The sequence below is a fragment of the Channa argus genome, chromosome 14, assembly GCF_033026475.1.
Source record: "Channa argus isolate prfri chromosome 14, Channa argus male v1.0, whole genome shotgun sequence".
NCBI lineage: Eukaryota > Metazoa > Chordata > Actinopteri > Anabantiformes > Channidae > Channa > Channa argus.
The window spans coordinates 5360552-5376026 of NC_090210.1; the positions used below are offsets into that span (position 1 = coordinate 5360552).

At 42.1% G+C, this 15475-nt stretch overlaps 1 protein-coding gene across 1 annotated transcript in view; it reads left to right on the forward strand.

Moving 5' to 3' along the window:
• Positions 1–10749: 10749 nt before the first annotated feature.
• Positions 10750–15475, forward strand: part of LOC137098313 (glypican-1-like) — a 67217-nt gene continuing 62491 nt past the window's right edge. The window contains exons 1-3 of the mRNA XM_067474445.1: positions 10750–10768; positions 10918–11013; positions 11142–11665. Of these exons, the coding sequence (XP_067330546.1) occupies positions 11506–11665 (160 nt within the window). The 5' untranslated portion in view covers positions 10750–10768; positions 10918–11013; positions 11142–11505. The remainder of the gene's footprint in view (positions 10769–10917; positions 11014–11141; positions 11666–15475) is intronic.

A 15475-nucleotide genomic window follows, 5' to 3' on the forward strand; every position in this document is an offset into this window, starting at 1 on the left:
ACTTTAAGAAGTACTTACTTCACTTTAATTCCAACAGAAAGAAATAAAAAAACAGTGACGTCAGAATGATCCAAATTCCAAATGATCAAAATGTCAAAATACTTCTTAAAACTGATTTTAATTCATAGTGGTGTTCTTCCTCTCACATCACTCTTTCCGTGACTGTACATATTGCCGGTCAGCGGCAGAGGAGGATGAGTTATGAGGCTGCTGGCAAGGCAAGCCATCTCAGCCTGACCTTTTTCTATTTGCATCCAGGAAGCCTTTTGCTAAACATAACTGTCTATGTGTTTGCACCAGGAATAGTGGCAGATGGGAGTGTGAGAGTGTGCAGATGACATGAATAGGATAGGTGCTGGAAAGGACCGTGGCAGGCAGACAGTTGTGATGAAAGTGTCGACAGTGACAGCTTGCACACTCAGCTGATGTGTGGCTGGCCCCTTTGGCTCCTCGTGTAGGGAAATTTTTGCCTATTCATGGGCTGTAATTGCCCTGAATTACTGTCAGCTGCAACATTAGCATCACTAGCCTGTCTTGGCTTTTATAGGAGAACAAAAACAAGAAGTGTGCCACTTTAGGTGAAATAAACACTAGCATCCACATGAAGCTTCATAAATAGAGACGATGGTTTAAATCAGGTCCATTTCATATACTAATGCTATTTGCTATTTGATGGCTTATTCTAGCTATTAAATCATTATAAATACACACAATTGCTCAGAAGCAAACAACCATGTCTAAAAGCAGTGTTTACACTTGGTCTTAGGTGTAACACTGCTCTTTTTTCATCCAGTGATTATAAAAGCAGTTGGTGGCAATGTGTGAGGCGACATTGGCCCCTTAAGTCTCACCACACCTCCCACTGTTTTAGCCATCAGCCTGGGAGCACATAACTAAAAGCACTTTGCTGGCTAATGCACAAGCTCTGTCTCACTCTCTTTGTTTCTCTCCCTCTCACACACACATACACATTTGTGCACATAAAAATCATAGAATACACACCCATGATCTCATTCACACACCCTGTCCCACAGTTGTACACTTCCAATTGCACGCAGTCTGTATTTGATCCTTGGAGTCTATTTCATGCTTGTTGCTGTGAAACTGAGTGTCTGGCTGGCTGCATACAAGAGCAAGTGCCCAGTCCAAAGATATCATGCCTCCTCTTCGCCTGAGCTGTAATTGCACTGCATTGTTGGTGCCTGACAAAACCAAATCTGTCTGTTGTCCTTCAATAACCTCTGCTGACTGATGCAGAATGCTAAGGATGACTTTAAAATATGGACAATAATGGGAAAAAGACACTAAAGCAGTCAGGACCCTTCAATTGAGATTCCTTATTGAATTTAGCTTAAGGAAGTTTATGTCTTCAAAATCAGGTGGATGAATTCATTGTATTACACTGTAGGTACTGACACACATTGCAAGGAGAGTGTGGTCAGTGAGTGTAATAGAGTTCAGGGGACCTGAGGTCACAGCTGCTCAGCTGTCTGGGCTATTTTAAACGGTAGCACACATCAGCGCTTCTGTCCCACTGGCTTGGCCAAGTCCACACCTAAACGTCTTCACACACACACACACACACTCGCACACACGAGTCCCACATTTTGAGATGAACCACAGTTGCATCACATACTGGGAACAGTATACATGCACTTTCTAAAAGATGTCCCCTAACGTCAACCTGACAGTCTGTGTATCAGGATGGAAACAGTTGAGCAGCCCCTCCAACCAAGCCTAAACTGTGAGGGGAGACCATGTGAAAGAGGGAGGCACTGGAAATAGCTTCTCAAAGACAATTGGGTGAGGTAGAGGGGAAAGAGCTCTGCCCTCACAACAAGTTAACATAAGCTTTTTCTGCCAGTTCCCCCTCAGCTGCTCTACTGGCCAATTAGCATTATATTCATCGAGCTCACTGGGATTATTAGGTCAGTCCAATTAAACACATTTCTGACGTGACAAACCATTAAGAACAGCCCGACTAGCAGTGACAGAGATGAAGTCGGAAGCAGGAACACAAAAACTTTTTCTCGATTGCTCATATATGCTGATTAGCCTCTCTTGTCAGTTCCGTTTCCCATCATGGACTGTGCAGATGGCAGACACCAGGTAGACGGTATTAGGAGGGGTTACGTTCCTGGCAGCTACAACAAGGTTCTTATCAGTTTCATTTGGACTGTAGGAAAAACATCAGCAACATATGCAATGTTGTTGCTTATTGAAGAAATATTTAAAAAAAAGTCCTACCTACCAGCAACTGCAAAAGCTCATCTTTGAACAAGTCAGCGACAGCTCTCTCTGACAAGCCAATCTGGATGTGTATGAAGAGCACTGAATATGAATGCAGTAATGCAGAACAGCCCTTCAGCTGTGCAATAATATCAGATCCCATGAGAATCCCAACATATTCTCCCAGTTATGAAAGAAAAATAGAGGAAGACACGAACCACTACACCACTATCGAGAGAACTGGTCAACCACTCACTGGTCTTTTTGGACTTTACATGTCCACAACACACTGTAGAAATAGCAAAAGGGAAGGCGAGCACAAGATCAGGTAGGGGTGTGCTGACACAAGGTCCTGGCCATGACTCAAGCAGCATCAATAGAGCAGGATAAAATATATTGTATATTGTGTTCTGTATACGTGAAACACTAGCACAGGGAACATTAATGCTATACTATATATTCCCACTTGCTCATAACAAAAAAAGCTTAATGTGCTGTTCTGTCAGCTGAACTAATGATAAACTGTAGTTGTCTGCTTTGTCTCATACTCTATGCAAAGAGTAAAGTTCAATTTTTACATTTTCATGTTTCTAATTGTTGCAAATATGTGGATTGCAAACATGTTGAATTACATTCATAATTGGTACAGAGGGGCCTGAGCATTAGTCACCATGAACGTCTGGCTGCTAGGAAAACAGATTAACTATGTCGCCACATGACAATGGCCAGCCAGAGAGAAATGTGGTCCTGCTAGTATGAGCTCCATTCCAATTAGACCAGTGGGGTCTGGGTTCGCGTGTGTGTGTGTGTGTGTGTGGTGTGAGCTGTGATGGAGGGGTTTTAGTAGGAGTTTGTGTGTGTGCATGTCCGTCACAGATGTTCAGGGCTGACCAGCATCTCCTGTTAAATTCTCTGGCAGAGTCACTGTGTTTAGCATGCTACAGGCTGCCTCCCTCCTTATGTCCCGTAGATGGATGAGCAGTGGTGTGAGTGTTCTGGGACTCCCTCGTGTTCGAGGCCACCTTTCTTATCCTCTTTCTGTCTCTATCAGATCGAAACAGTGTATTCACACATCCTCCTGTATGCTAATTGTTTTTGTTGGTCTGTGTCTTCTTCGGTTCAGCCAAGACCTTTCCCTCGTGCATTTATCACCTGAATAGCGTGTTGTCTTAGCAAGACCGTTCCACTTGGAGTATGAATATTAAGTCCCCACAAGGGCACGTTTGCTGCGTGTGACCCAGGATGAATGAGTATGCTGGTACACAAGACCACCATTGATTCCCGCTGATTACAGATTCAGAGATACCTGCTGCTGTCCAGTTGTGCAGCACATGAGAAAGGGGAAATCAATGTTGCAGTGGGCCACTGAGCCTACACTCTACTACGCCCTCAAACACTGTCTCATAATAGACAGGATTTGGATTACATCACTGATTACATCACTAAAAACACATTTTTAAATTGCTTGGCCACTGTTGGGACAACAGCCTGACACTGTACAAGACAGATACATTTATGCATATTCTCTTATACTTCTGCTGTGGCTGATGCAAGTGCAAGTTACTCGAAAAGTTTAATTCATTACTCATTACAGATTACATTGTACTTTCTTTATCAAGCAGACTGTGTCAAAGTTGGCTTTGTTAAATGCAAAACTTCCCCAAGCACACAATTTATATTTTATATTGAATGTCAGGAATAAGATTAAAAAGATCACTCTACATTTCGGAATCACTTACTAAACATAAACACCTTTTACAAATGGGTACAGTTTCTGACATGTACATGTACCTTCTAAGAACATGCAGTACAGTATGTATAAATATGACAACACTGGAGAAGCTGTGGGTATTATTTCTGGTCTTTTTTTTGCACAGGCCACTCATTGTCCCCAGCTCCAGTCTCCATTCAGCTACGACAAAGGTCTCCCAGCTGAATAGAGAGAGAGCAAATAAATATCATTCATACACCAAACTCCTGAGAACAAATCAAACAAGCCAAAACCCCAGACGGTCAAAATAATCCTAAATGATCAAAAAGTAATCACAGTAGTAGAAAACATTACTGCATTACTGCCCCACAGTGATGATTACTGGGGAGGGAGTCACAGATTTACTTGATTTTTAAGTACATAATCTGTGTATCAATAGAGCTTGTTGTTAGCTTTAGTGCACTAATGATTTCTTCACTGCCACAGCTTAGTGGGAACACACTAACAGGTGTACTAAATACTCTCAATAATGGCTGCACTCTATTTGGGCTTTCAACTTCCAGGGCTCTGGTATTGACTTTATTCAGATAGTTTGACTTTACACCGCAGAATGTTTAATTTATAACATGTATCATGTTTTTTCTCTACTTAAGTGTCTAAATACGCAAAGCCAGTGAATCGGCATGAATACTTTCAGCTAACCACAATGAAATGGAGCCATTGTAATTAATTACACTTTGGCTTGTCCTGCTATTACAGGACAAAATATCAATTAGTGAAAACTGGATATTGTATTCTGAGTCCACAATGCAGTGATTGAACTAATGCTTTTGTGATTTGTGAATGAGGTCAATTTTAGTTTTAATTGATTTGACTTTTTGTGTCACCCCTATTAAGAAGGAAATGCTACTGACTACAAATGTATTCAAATACTGACATGAAAAAGGTATAACCTGATAAAGATCATCAAAATGTCATTTCGATAGGTGTCTTCGGTGAAGTCTTTCCTGCATGTTACAGCAATACTTTCAAATAGCCTCGGAATTACACATCATTTCATGTTCCTATGAACCACTGGGAAAGAAAATCTCTGTAGGCACCTTGTAAAACATGCATGTCCACATCACTGATGTTACATGCTAAGCCTTGTTACATTTGAGTCTGTAAGTGGTGCTGTGGTCTACAGGGCATTTTTGCATCAGTAATAAGGCACACGGCATTTTTCCCTTTTGGCTGCACAAAATGAAGAACACACAGCATTATTCATTCACCAGCCAAAATACAGACCATTCCTAGGCCGACAGATATATGTTTTACAATCCAGTTTACGATGCCATATGAGCACAGTGCTGTGTGAATGGCAATTCCCCATTAGCAGCTTCCCTTTGATCAGAGAGGATGAGGGGAAAAGGCTTCAGACAAAATTATACTAGCATCAAAGCTAGGCTGTTTCAAAAAGTGGGTTGTTTATAATGAAATTACTGCTCGTCAAAGCTCACAGTTTATTTCTCTGTTTATTTGAGAATAAGTGCAAAATCAGTCCCTTAATGTATTTGATCAGACTGAGTCAGCACTGATACATTCCACTTTTTTACACGGTCTTATGCGTGAAAACAACTTAAGAAATGTGAGAGGAGTAATGTGATGAAGAGCCTCTGTACAGGGGAGTGCTGAGGAATGCCGAAAGAATGTGTGGATATTCTAAAGTGGCAGTAGAAAAATAATGAAGAACTCCTCACAGGGGGCTGTGTATCACATAGAGAAATGACTTACACCATTTCTGAAGTCGATGAAGGGAGCTGCTGCCAGTCTGGAAGAAGAGCTGATACTGAACCACATAAGTCCTAAAGAGATGAGGATAGCTGACTTTAAACCACTTTGCATGTATCCAATTCAGAGAAAACTTCAGTTTGAGCTATGTTGCCAAGGTCACTCTCAAGACACTCTTAAGAATTGTTTTACCCATTCAAAGAATTACTGGCGTGAGGGTTGCTTATAAGAGGTCATCTGAGCATTCCAGTGCTTCCCATGTGTTTATGAGTTTTCACGGCATGAGGCACACGAGAAGAATAGTTAATTTATCTTCTAAGACATATGACAAATAGAGGAGGTGAAATATTTATCGAGAGCAGCATTCAGGCAAATGAACAGAGTAATTAAATGAAGGTGGTACGGGAATGAGGAGACACGACTGCCAGATGGGTACAGTCTGCCAGTGTGTACGAAAGGAGCTTGATTCCACGCAGCGTTCTCAGTTCTGTGCTTTCTTTTCCTTCTCAATGGCTTCATGAGCTCCTGTATATAGTGTAAAGTAAACTGCATTCAGTGGCCAATATGCAGGTTTAGTTGGTGCCGCAATTGGATTTCATGCACTCCACTCCATCCTGTGGTAAATAAAGAGGTAGTATGTGGTATTTTTACATCAGATTTCATCATATTGTAAGGTGCACTTTAGATTGTGTCCATGCTTGGAGAAGGCAGGAATGTGCTCTGATTGCTGAGCAGAAAAAGTGTCAGGGTGCCCACAGAGACATACAAAAACACAACACACCAAACCACAGGGGGCATTTTCCATTTATGATGGTGCCTGCTTACAAGAACAACCCCAAGAATCCAAAGATCAGACCACAATGGCCCTTTCTCTAAATTCTAAGCCTTTCCTGTTCACTCCTCTCCAGCAAAATTTTGCTTCTTATTCTATTTCCTTCACTTCATCCTTTGCACTTTGAATGTGCATTTCTTTCTGCTGCTTTTCTCCCAACTCACTTGCCTGTCACTCTTCCCATATCATCCATCATCATATTCTCTTCCTCCTTATCTTGCCTTAAAAGCTCAACCCCTCTCCCTGTGAATTCTCTCACTATTTCTCATTTTTATCTACAATACTTCCTGTCTACCCTTTGAACTTACCATGAAAATTTCTCCTTTTTCTGTCATCATCTGTCTCTGGCAACTGGGGAAAGCTCTGTGTGTGAAGATATGCAGATCCACTGTTTGTGGAGGCTGTGTTTGCACAGACAGACACTGCGTAAATGTGATCAAGGGCTGATGTCGCATTGCAAAATGGCAAAAGAAAAAGGCAAGAAGAGAAGAAGGCATTAAAACAACTCTAAGATTAAGTCTTGTGCATGACTGTGTTTTAACATACAAAAATTAATGCATGATCATATGTTCTTATGAGACAAGGATAAGGAAGGAGAGAAGACAGGACAGCTAAAAATGTGCACACAAGAGGGAAAACAGAAAAGAGATGGACTGGAGAAAAAAAGAGAATGAATAAGATATGAATAAAGGAAGAGTGAGTAGTAATCTGTATACACTCTGGTAAATGTGCTGAGCTCAGGCTAATGGTTTACATAAAAAAAAGGAAATGAGGTGGAATCCCAGAATCTGCAAGAGCCCAGGGTGAGACGTATTTTAAGGACAGGACACAATCATTCCCTCCTAAAGGCTGATAACATCTGTTGAGAGAGCACACAGATATTTACATTTACATACTGAACTGTGGCCAAAACCTGCTGCTACTTTGCTGCATTACATTTGACTAGAGCTGGTCAATGTATCTAATTAAATGGATGAATTCAAAATTGGTTTCATGACTGATGTGGTAAAATGTCTAAAAAGAAACGACAGCAGTTCTGTAGAGTTAGGCAGCTGTGGAGACGCCTTCATGTGAGTTGGCTATGCTAGTTAACAAGCTGGAGTAATGGAGAACCAGCAGGTGAAAACATTGTAACAATACTAGTATTGTAAAGAAGTATTCAGAGCCCAATACGCAGCCATTGTAGCTTAGGTGCTAAGGCATTTCTGGGAGTGGCTAACGCTGCCCCATCACACGTATCATGTTGCGGGTTCATGTCCCCGGCCCACTTGAGCCCTTCGGTATCAGTGTGTAAATGATAAATATGAAATATCAAAATCATCATTTGCACGGTTTTCATACATCTTCAACATAAGGCAGACTTTGCCTCTGTAAGTTTAAAACTGTATAGCAGCTTTTACAACATATCTATCATATCATACATCTTACATCCACATCTTGCCTCATGTTTGTGTTTGCATCTGCTTTTGCCATCCCTTCCAAGAGATATTATAAACTGATTTGGCAACAAGCATGCCACAATTTGCACGTGGAGCATTTTTCTTTCAACAATTTTCCAGTCCTTCAACATTTACTACTTTTTTTCTACTTTAGAAAAAAAGTGACTTGCAGGAAATCAGTTGCCCATACGCTTTATTTTAAAAGTGATTTTGGACCCAGGGTTTACCCTTGAATTAGTCATCTCTTTGTCTATATTTATTAAGTAGTGCCATGGCAAAGTTAAAGCCACAGATCTTATGCTCAAATTTTGTTATTAGCACTTTCAAGTCCAAAGACATGAGTTGTAGTGACCCGGGAAGAGCAGGACAAGTTCTGCCAAAACTTTCCTTGGCTCCATTGGATTTGCTGTCATTACTGTAAATTTATGTGGATCTAGAAGCTACTGCTGTGGTTCGCCTTATGAAGTTGAATGGCCTTTTCCTGATGAGCTGACATGCTGATGAGCCCCTAAGTCTATTCAGCATTTAATGGAATAAACAGTCCATTCCTACAAAACATGTTTGAGTCTTAGTGCTTAGAAGACACGATCCACGAACATTTGTAGTATTTCCTTATAGATGCAACTTAATTTTCACTAGAAAACCTCCATTACACCCTGGAAATTCTCACCACATAATTACCGCACATGTACACTAAACTGACAGTTGTCTAGTTATACAGCCTCTCACCCCATTCACTCCTCTCTCTTTGCTACCATTCTGCCTCCCCTCTTTTTTGCTTGCTTCGGTCTCCCAAACTTCCCCCTGCATCCTGCTCCTCATTAGAAGTCCTTTCATGGTCAGAGCCAATAAAACTTCAATGGGAGGCAGCCCGAAGAAAACATGGCTGTTCTGTGGCTTTACTGAGCGTTAATTACATGATCACCATGCCAGACAGTGGAGGGCCAATCAGTTTCTCCAGCAGCAGTGCCGACCTATGGCCACATATGGGACACAGTCAGACACATAAACTCACATCACACACTCCCCCCACACACGCATATACACATAAAGGTCATACATACACAAACTCATATATAATACAGACATTATCACACAGACACACACTTTGAGGCCACTAGACTTATTAACCTCTGGCCACATGTGCTAAGCTCTGTTTGGTATTCCCCTGCAGCAAAAAGAGAAGTGAACCAATGGTTTAACACATAATTACAAAGTAGTTTCTGTCTTCTGTGTGGCACAATTACACCATTTTCAAACTTAAGCAAAGTAACTTTTATGCTGTAGATGATTTGCCAAAGCACACATGCACGGCCTCGAAATGAGCGGAGGTGTAATTCATTTCCTACTGTAGTAAGAGCTATAATAATGCAAAGCAAGTGTAGCTTTTTGTCAGTTTGTGATATGCAAGATGCCGTCCTCTTGTTTGGACTCATCCAGCAATGAGGCACAGACTAATTATACTGCAGAGTAAAATTTCCTAATGTATTCATAAACAATGCCTGCCTTCGTAAGTAGCATGATTTGGAGGCAGGAAATAACTGTTCTTGCCATGTGGCTCTCTCCCTCTCCCTGTCATCTCTAATTTTTCTTTTTTGCTTCTCACTTTTGTTTGTCTGCCTGTCGTGTGATGGCCAGTTATTTCAGGCTGCACTGGAGTTTTACCATGTGTCAGCGCGATAATGGGCACTGGCATCTTCTTTGGCAGCGTCAAACACAGTCTGATTCAATTTCACAGACCGAGGTGACTAAAGAGCCGTTATTTTAAGTGACAGAACTGTATGTCACTTGCTGTAACACAACTAACCAGTGTACTTTACAGGGATTACACAATAGTGATTTCACTAAATGTTTCCTGGGTTCCTTTCACATGAAACACATGTGGTGTGTCTCGGGTTAACTTCCCGGTTTTACCCGTAGGACACATGAGCTTTGCACTCATGAACCAAATGTAATTAGCTCAGTTACTGCAGCAAAAACCCTTAAAATGAAACAGTTGATTCATAACAAAAAAGGACATTGGATTTGAACCAATCTGAACTTTTTCTTCTAGAATCATCTTTCTATCCGGTCTCTCTCTCTCTCACTCACACATTCACCCACATGTGCACACACACATTAATTAATTATAACCTATTGTTGCCATTGGTCATGAGAAGACACTGGTATGCTGGAGGTGGGATCGGGAAATCACCAATCAACTGAAACTTTCCAAATATATCTAAAATGTAACTGACTTCATTATTTATTTTTGTCCTTCACAAAGGTAAAAGTACACAGACTTCTGACGAAAAGCTCAACTGTTGGATTGGAAAAGGCAAAGTGAAGAATTATTGTAAGCACAGACAACACAAGTGCAATGTTATTTTAACCAACATATACAGTTCACATACTGTACAGAAACTCAGATAATGAAGGCATTCAACCGGTGACAGGTAAACTGGGAAGGGCACAGGGCAGGTAGTGGCTTGTTGGCCCTTTAATTACACCTTGAGGAGTGATGTGGCGCATACTGTACACACAGAGGTCCTGTGCAGAGTGGAGGATGGGCACACAGCACTGACCAGTACTGATGGACGAGTACCTGGGCCTTAAGACACGCCCACAGTTTACCTGTGACACCTGGCTGGTGGAGACTCGTGGTTCACATTTGCTTCACTGAGCAACTTTATCATAGGCTGCAGTAACGACCACACATGCTCAGGCTGCTACTAAATGAAAATGAGATGCGTCTCAGAAACGGAACACGCAAATCTGTCCTGCTAAAACAGTAGAGTGTATCTTTGTGTAAGCTTTCTAAAAATAATGTTCAGATGTGACAGAATGTAACGGAAATGGCAGGAGGATCATAAAACCTCTCATGCTCTCTCTCCTCTTCTCCTTTTCTGTCCGCCTCTCTCGCTCTCTCTCCTACCCGCCTCCTCCTCATTCCACAGCCTGGCAGCGCTGGTATAGCATCGTTGAGAAAAGCCTGAGCTGGAAACGAGCTGCGGTCGCTGCCTGTGCGCACTTCTCACATCCCATCAAAGCCGGTAGGCGTGCGGCGACAAAATCCGACTACACAGCGTCAGCGCGATACAGCGCTATATTCTGAAATGAGTTGAAACTATTATTAGCTGTGCTTGCGTAACCTAAATGTTGCATCTCTTGCTTCTCCTAGGTGAACCAAAGTCTAAGCTCTGATATATCCAGGAGATCTCCACTTATCTTGGTGCCGCTTCAGAAAAGACTCTTTCGGGGCCCTGTCCTGTCCACACTGGCCCTGCGCGTTAGAAGTGGGAAGAGACGGGACCTGTGCGCTTTGCAGAGTCGCTCCTTTTTTCCGTGCAGCCACAGACTCAGCAGACGCACTGAAAGGCAGGAGGGGACAGAGGAAGGTGGAGGACACTTATCGCTCCGCAGGGTTCAGTAGCCCCGTTTGATACGCGGCTACATACCGCGAGTCTCCTGCTCCGCTCAGGACTCAACACAGTCACTTCGCCTCTTGGTCGGACTTGCACTCGACCACACAGCTGTCGGCTGGGATGGATCCCTTCATCATAGTGGCTCTGGCACTGGGGTCTCTATCGACACCAACCTTTTGTGACAAAGGGACCGGTAAAGCCCGGAGTTGTTCGGATATCAAGAATTTTTATAGCGGCAAAGGATTCCCTCTGGATGTGGTCCCTCAGTCTGAAATATCAGGTAAGTTTGTTTAAAATACAGCCTGCCCAAAGTTTGTTGTCGTAATGTTGTGCGCTTTTTTTTCCCTCTGGCATTCTTTGATCAAAATAAACTTAATAAAACCACAATAAATGACCCCACATGAGTGGTACGTTCAGTGGTAGTGAGTTACTTTTAACTCATTGCCACTGAATATCATAATCCCTCTTAGTGTATTGGGGGTAAATGTTGTACCTGCAGTTATGCACCGTTTATTGTGTCTAAGTGCTGGTGTGTAGATTTGCACATACATACTCTGCTTTTTGGGCTCAGTGTGGGCTGCAGGATACGGTAACATGAACCATATCTTGTTAGCCACAAGCTTAAAATAAAGTATTTTTATAGCTTGTGTTGTTGAGAGCGAGCAGCAGAGGTGTCTGTCTCTATGGGCTTTAAACCTGTGGTTAAACTCATTTCATGTCACATGGTAAAGCAGAAGAGCTTCTTCAGTGGCTCTCGGCTATCTCTCAAGATAAAACACCGCTTTGAAAAGATGTTAGGAGAGTAGAGACACGACAGACAATCTGGCTGTTTGATCCCGGATGAAAAAAATTGAGAAAGTTCCTTGAATTTCTCACTCACAATATTTTTGGAAACACAGATGCAGGATTCACATTTCACTTGCTATTCTCCTTTCTCAGTTTCCCCTGTCACTCTCAACTAAGCTGATACTCCTGAAGACTCTCTGTAATTGTTCCTCTTCTTTAAGCAGCGTTATCTTTGTGCATTGATTTCTTCCTTGCTGACTGTCAGCCAGTCACTGCATCATGTGCTGTTACCATGCAAATATGATGTTGCTCATTGTGTCATTCATGTCTGATGTCAGACAGTCACAAGCCCTCCTGCAGCTCAGTGTAGCTCCACTGGTATTTGGTCCAACGCTTCCACACATATGAACACACAGACACACAAACTGTGTACTGCAATTTCAGGTTCTGCCCTAACAGTCTAATTCATTGTGATCGTGTATGCTGAGCCAAATGAAACATATTATACATTAATACATATCAAAGTCACAAGATTGATTTCATTCTTTAAAAATTGTGCAACTATTTTCCAGACGTAGAGAGCAGAGAGCAGGAGACTAATATTTGAAGTAATCTCCAGCTTTTGACAAAAAACAAATGAGTGTGGATGTTCACTCATATTAGTCATATACGCACAAGGGTGACTTTCTGCAGTATTCATCTAAAGGTCACACTCAGACTGGTCCTGAAGTAGAAGCTGCTCGATTTGGGCTCCCACGCAACACAGCATGGTGACAGAAAGCTCACTGTGACTTAAAAGAAATAGTGTGCATGTAATATGCTGTGGGTTTCTCTTCTCACCCCGTAGATTTTAGGTGTTTTCCTGTTGGTTGCTCTCGGGTTTCTAATTATCTAGACCTGCCACTGAGTTGCATAACTGGAACATTAAGTGCGTTTTTGTGGAACATGATATCCAATGTGATGATGTACAGTAGATCTTTCCTAGTGATTAAACTGATAGGATGTGAGAGATTATAAGATTTGAGGGTAGGGCAGTAATGTGATGAAACTGTTAGCTCATGTCATCACTGCCATACATCATGAGGTAGCGAGGGCCAAGTAGGAAGTGGACACTTCTAATTTAATTCATTGACCATAGTGAATAAATCATTTGACAGAATTAAAGCCAGCCCCGGCCCCTTAGAAATCTCCTTTTCTTCCAAATGTCTGTAATCCATAACTCTTTAAAGAGCAAATCTGTCTTGTCATGACACCACCTATTCGTCTTGATTCAATCAATGATGTGGAGCTTACTTAAGTCCAGGTTCAATGTATTCTCAGTGAGAGAGAAAATAAGAGACTGAGAGCAGGGAAGATAAAAGTAGAGAAGCAAGATAGAAAATAGAGAGAAGAAAGAGAAACAGTGTGAAGGGGACATTTGGTTTTGTAAATTGACAAGATTTCAGTGTCGCTGTCTCTGCGCTCAAGCATAAATAATCGCTCATATGCTTGTGTCTGGCATATTAAAATATGAAAGCCTTAATTTTTGCCACCCCAGTGTTGTGGATGATCCCTGACATTTGCAGAAGGATATTTCCTGCTGTGACACCAGGTCTTGATCAATCTAATGTATTGGCGGGTCCTGAAGGTCACATGTCGAGTACATTATCCTGATTCAGTCTGCCCTGCACAAAAGTTTATGAAATTACCTCCAGTATTTACATCTAAATTGCTAAATGTCTGATGTGAAAAAGTAAGAAATCACCCGGAATACCCATATCCCACATCACAGTCTGTGTTTGATTATGCTCAGTCAGTGATAAAAGAAGATTTCTAGAAATTCCTTTCACGTTGATACGCCTCGTATAGCAACTTGGATAGTCCCCCTTTTCGTAAGTAATTTGCCCTGGAGGAAAAAAAACACAGTCAGAAGCAAAAGGTTGAGTTAAGAATGGGTTGTTTGTTATCACTGTGTCGAAGTTGTGTTTACTGGACCATGGGAACAGTCCTGGTTGAGCAGAAATGAAATGCAATGGTTCACGACCAATCAACTAACAGCGTTCTCTTAAAACGCGTGAGATGATTCTAGTTCAACTCCATCGAGTGTGATCAGTTTTGGAAGCCTCCTTTTTGTCTGTGTTTACCAAAAATGGATGATTGATTTTTATGAGGTTCATCTGTCTCCCCTCTGCGCTGCCCCCTCCCTGTCCCACCCCATCATTACAGTTTTGATGACTTATCTTTTTGTCTTTCAGGGGATGACATTCTTCATCTCTCTGTTTTTACTCTCTCATCGGCTCTTAAAGAGAGGCGCCAGACACTCTTTGAAAGCAGCTGGCAGCCAATGAGTGTTAGATGCTGAATGTCATATAAGCCTGTACAAAGAAACAAGCTGCATGAGACATCTGCAGGAAGGCTGGTAACATTTTGGCATGGCTTCGGCTTTCCCATGCTGTATTTGTGTTGTTGTTGATTGCTAGTTGGTACAGGCTGACTGTGAGTCCCTCAGAGCTCTGAAGTGTCATCTCTAACCAGTGTTTGGCTAATGATACAGTGGGATTGCTGCTCACCAGGCCTGCTAGGAACTGTTGTTGACTAAATACTGGCTTGTGGCTGGAAATATGGGCTGATCAGTATGGTAGCCCACAGCGAAAAGTATGGGAATGTTTTGAACTCAGTAACTTGAATATGTGAATTTGGTTATAAAACCGAGTAATAGCAACATTGTAGGTAAGAGAGAACGTGGGCTTTCACACACTGAGAATAAAATCTCCCTTGTCTCTCACCTCGTTGACTGAGGGTAATGATAAGCTAATGGCTGCCGGTGTGTTTGCTGCCCCATACACCACTTTCCAGCCAAAGGTTAAATAGAGATGGGAGCCCGCTGCCAGCATAAAACCTGGTTTGCTAGCCAGGGAGAGGCTAGAGATGTTGCATGTATTTCACTTCTTGATGTCTGTGGACATATTTGTACAGTATCTGTAAATCCAGCACCAGCTGTTGTTAGCTCACTTTAGCTCTGTCCACCATGAACCTGTTTGACCTGTGACGGTATGTCACTCTTCTACCCTCTGACAGGTACTCCCACGTCAGTTGTGGACAGGGTTATCCTTCTTTTAGTAAATAGGTGCTAAATATATATCGTCTGAGGGTTATTGAGTTAAGGTCTGAATTTTTGGCTGTTCTAATGAACCCCCACTTTTGAATTAGCCTTAAAGACTTAAAACTGGGTCCCAATTCAGGCAACACACAGAGGCGCTCTTTGCCAGCAGGGGGAGCCCGGGTGAGTAGGGGGTCCCAAAGGGCCGACAAAAGTACAGCAGTG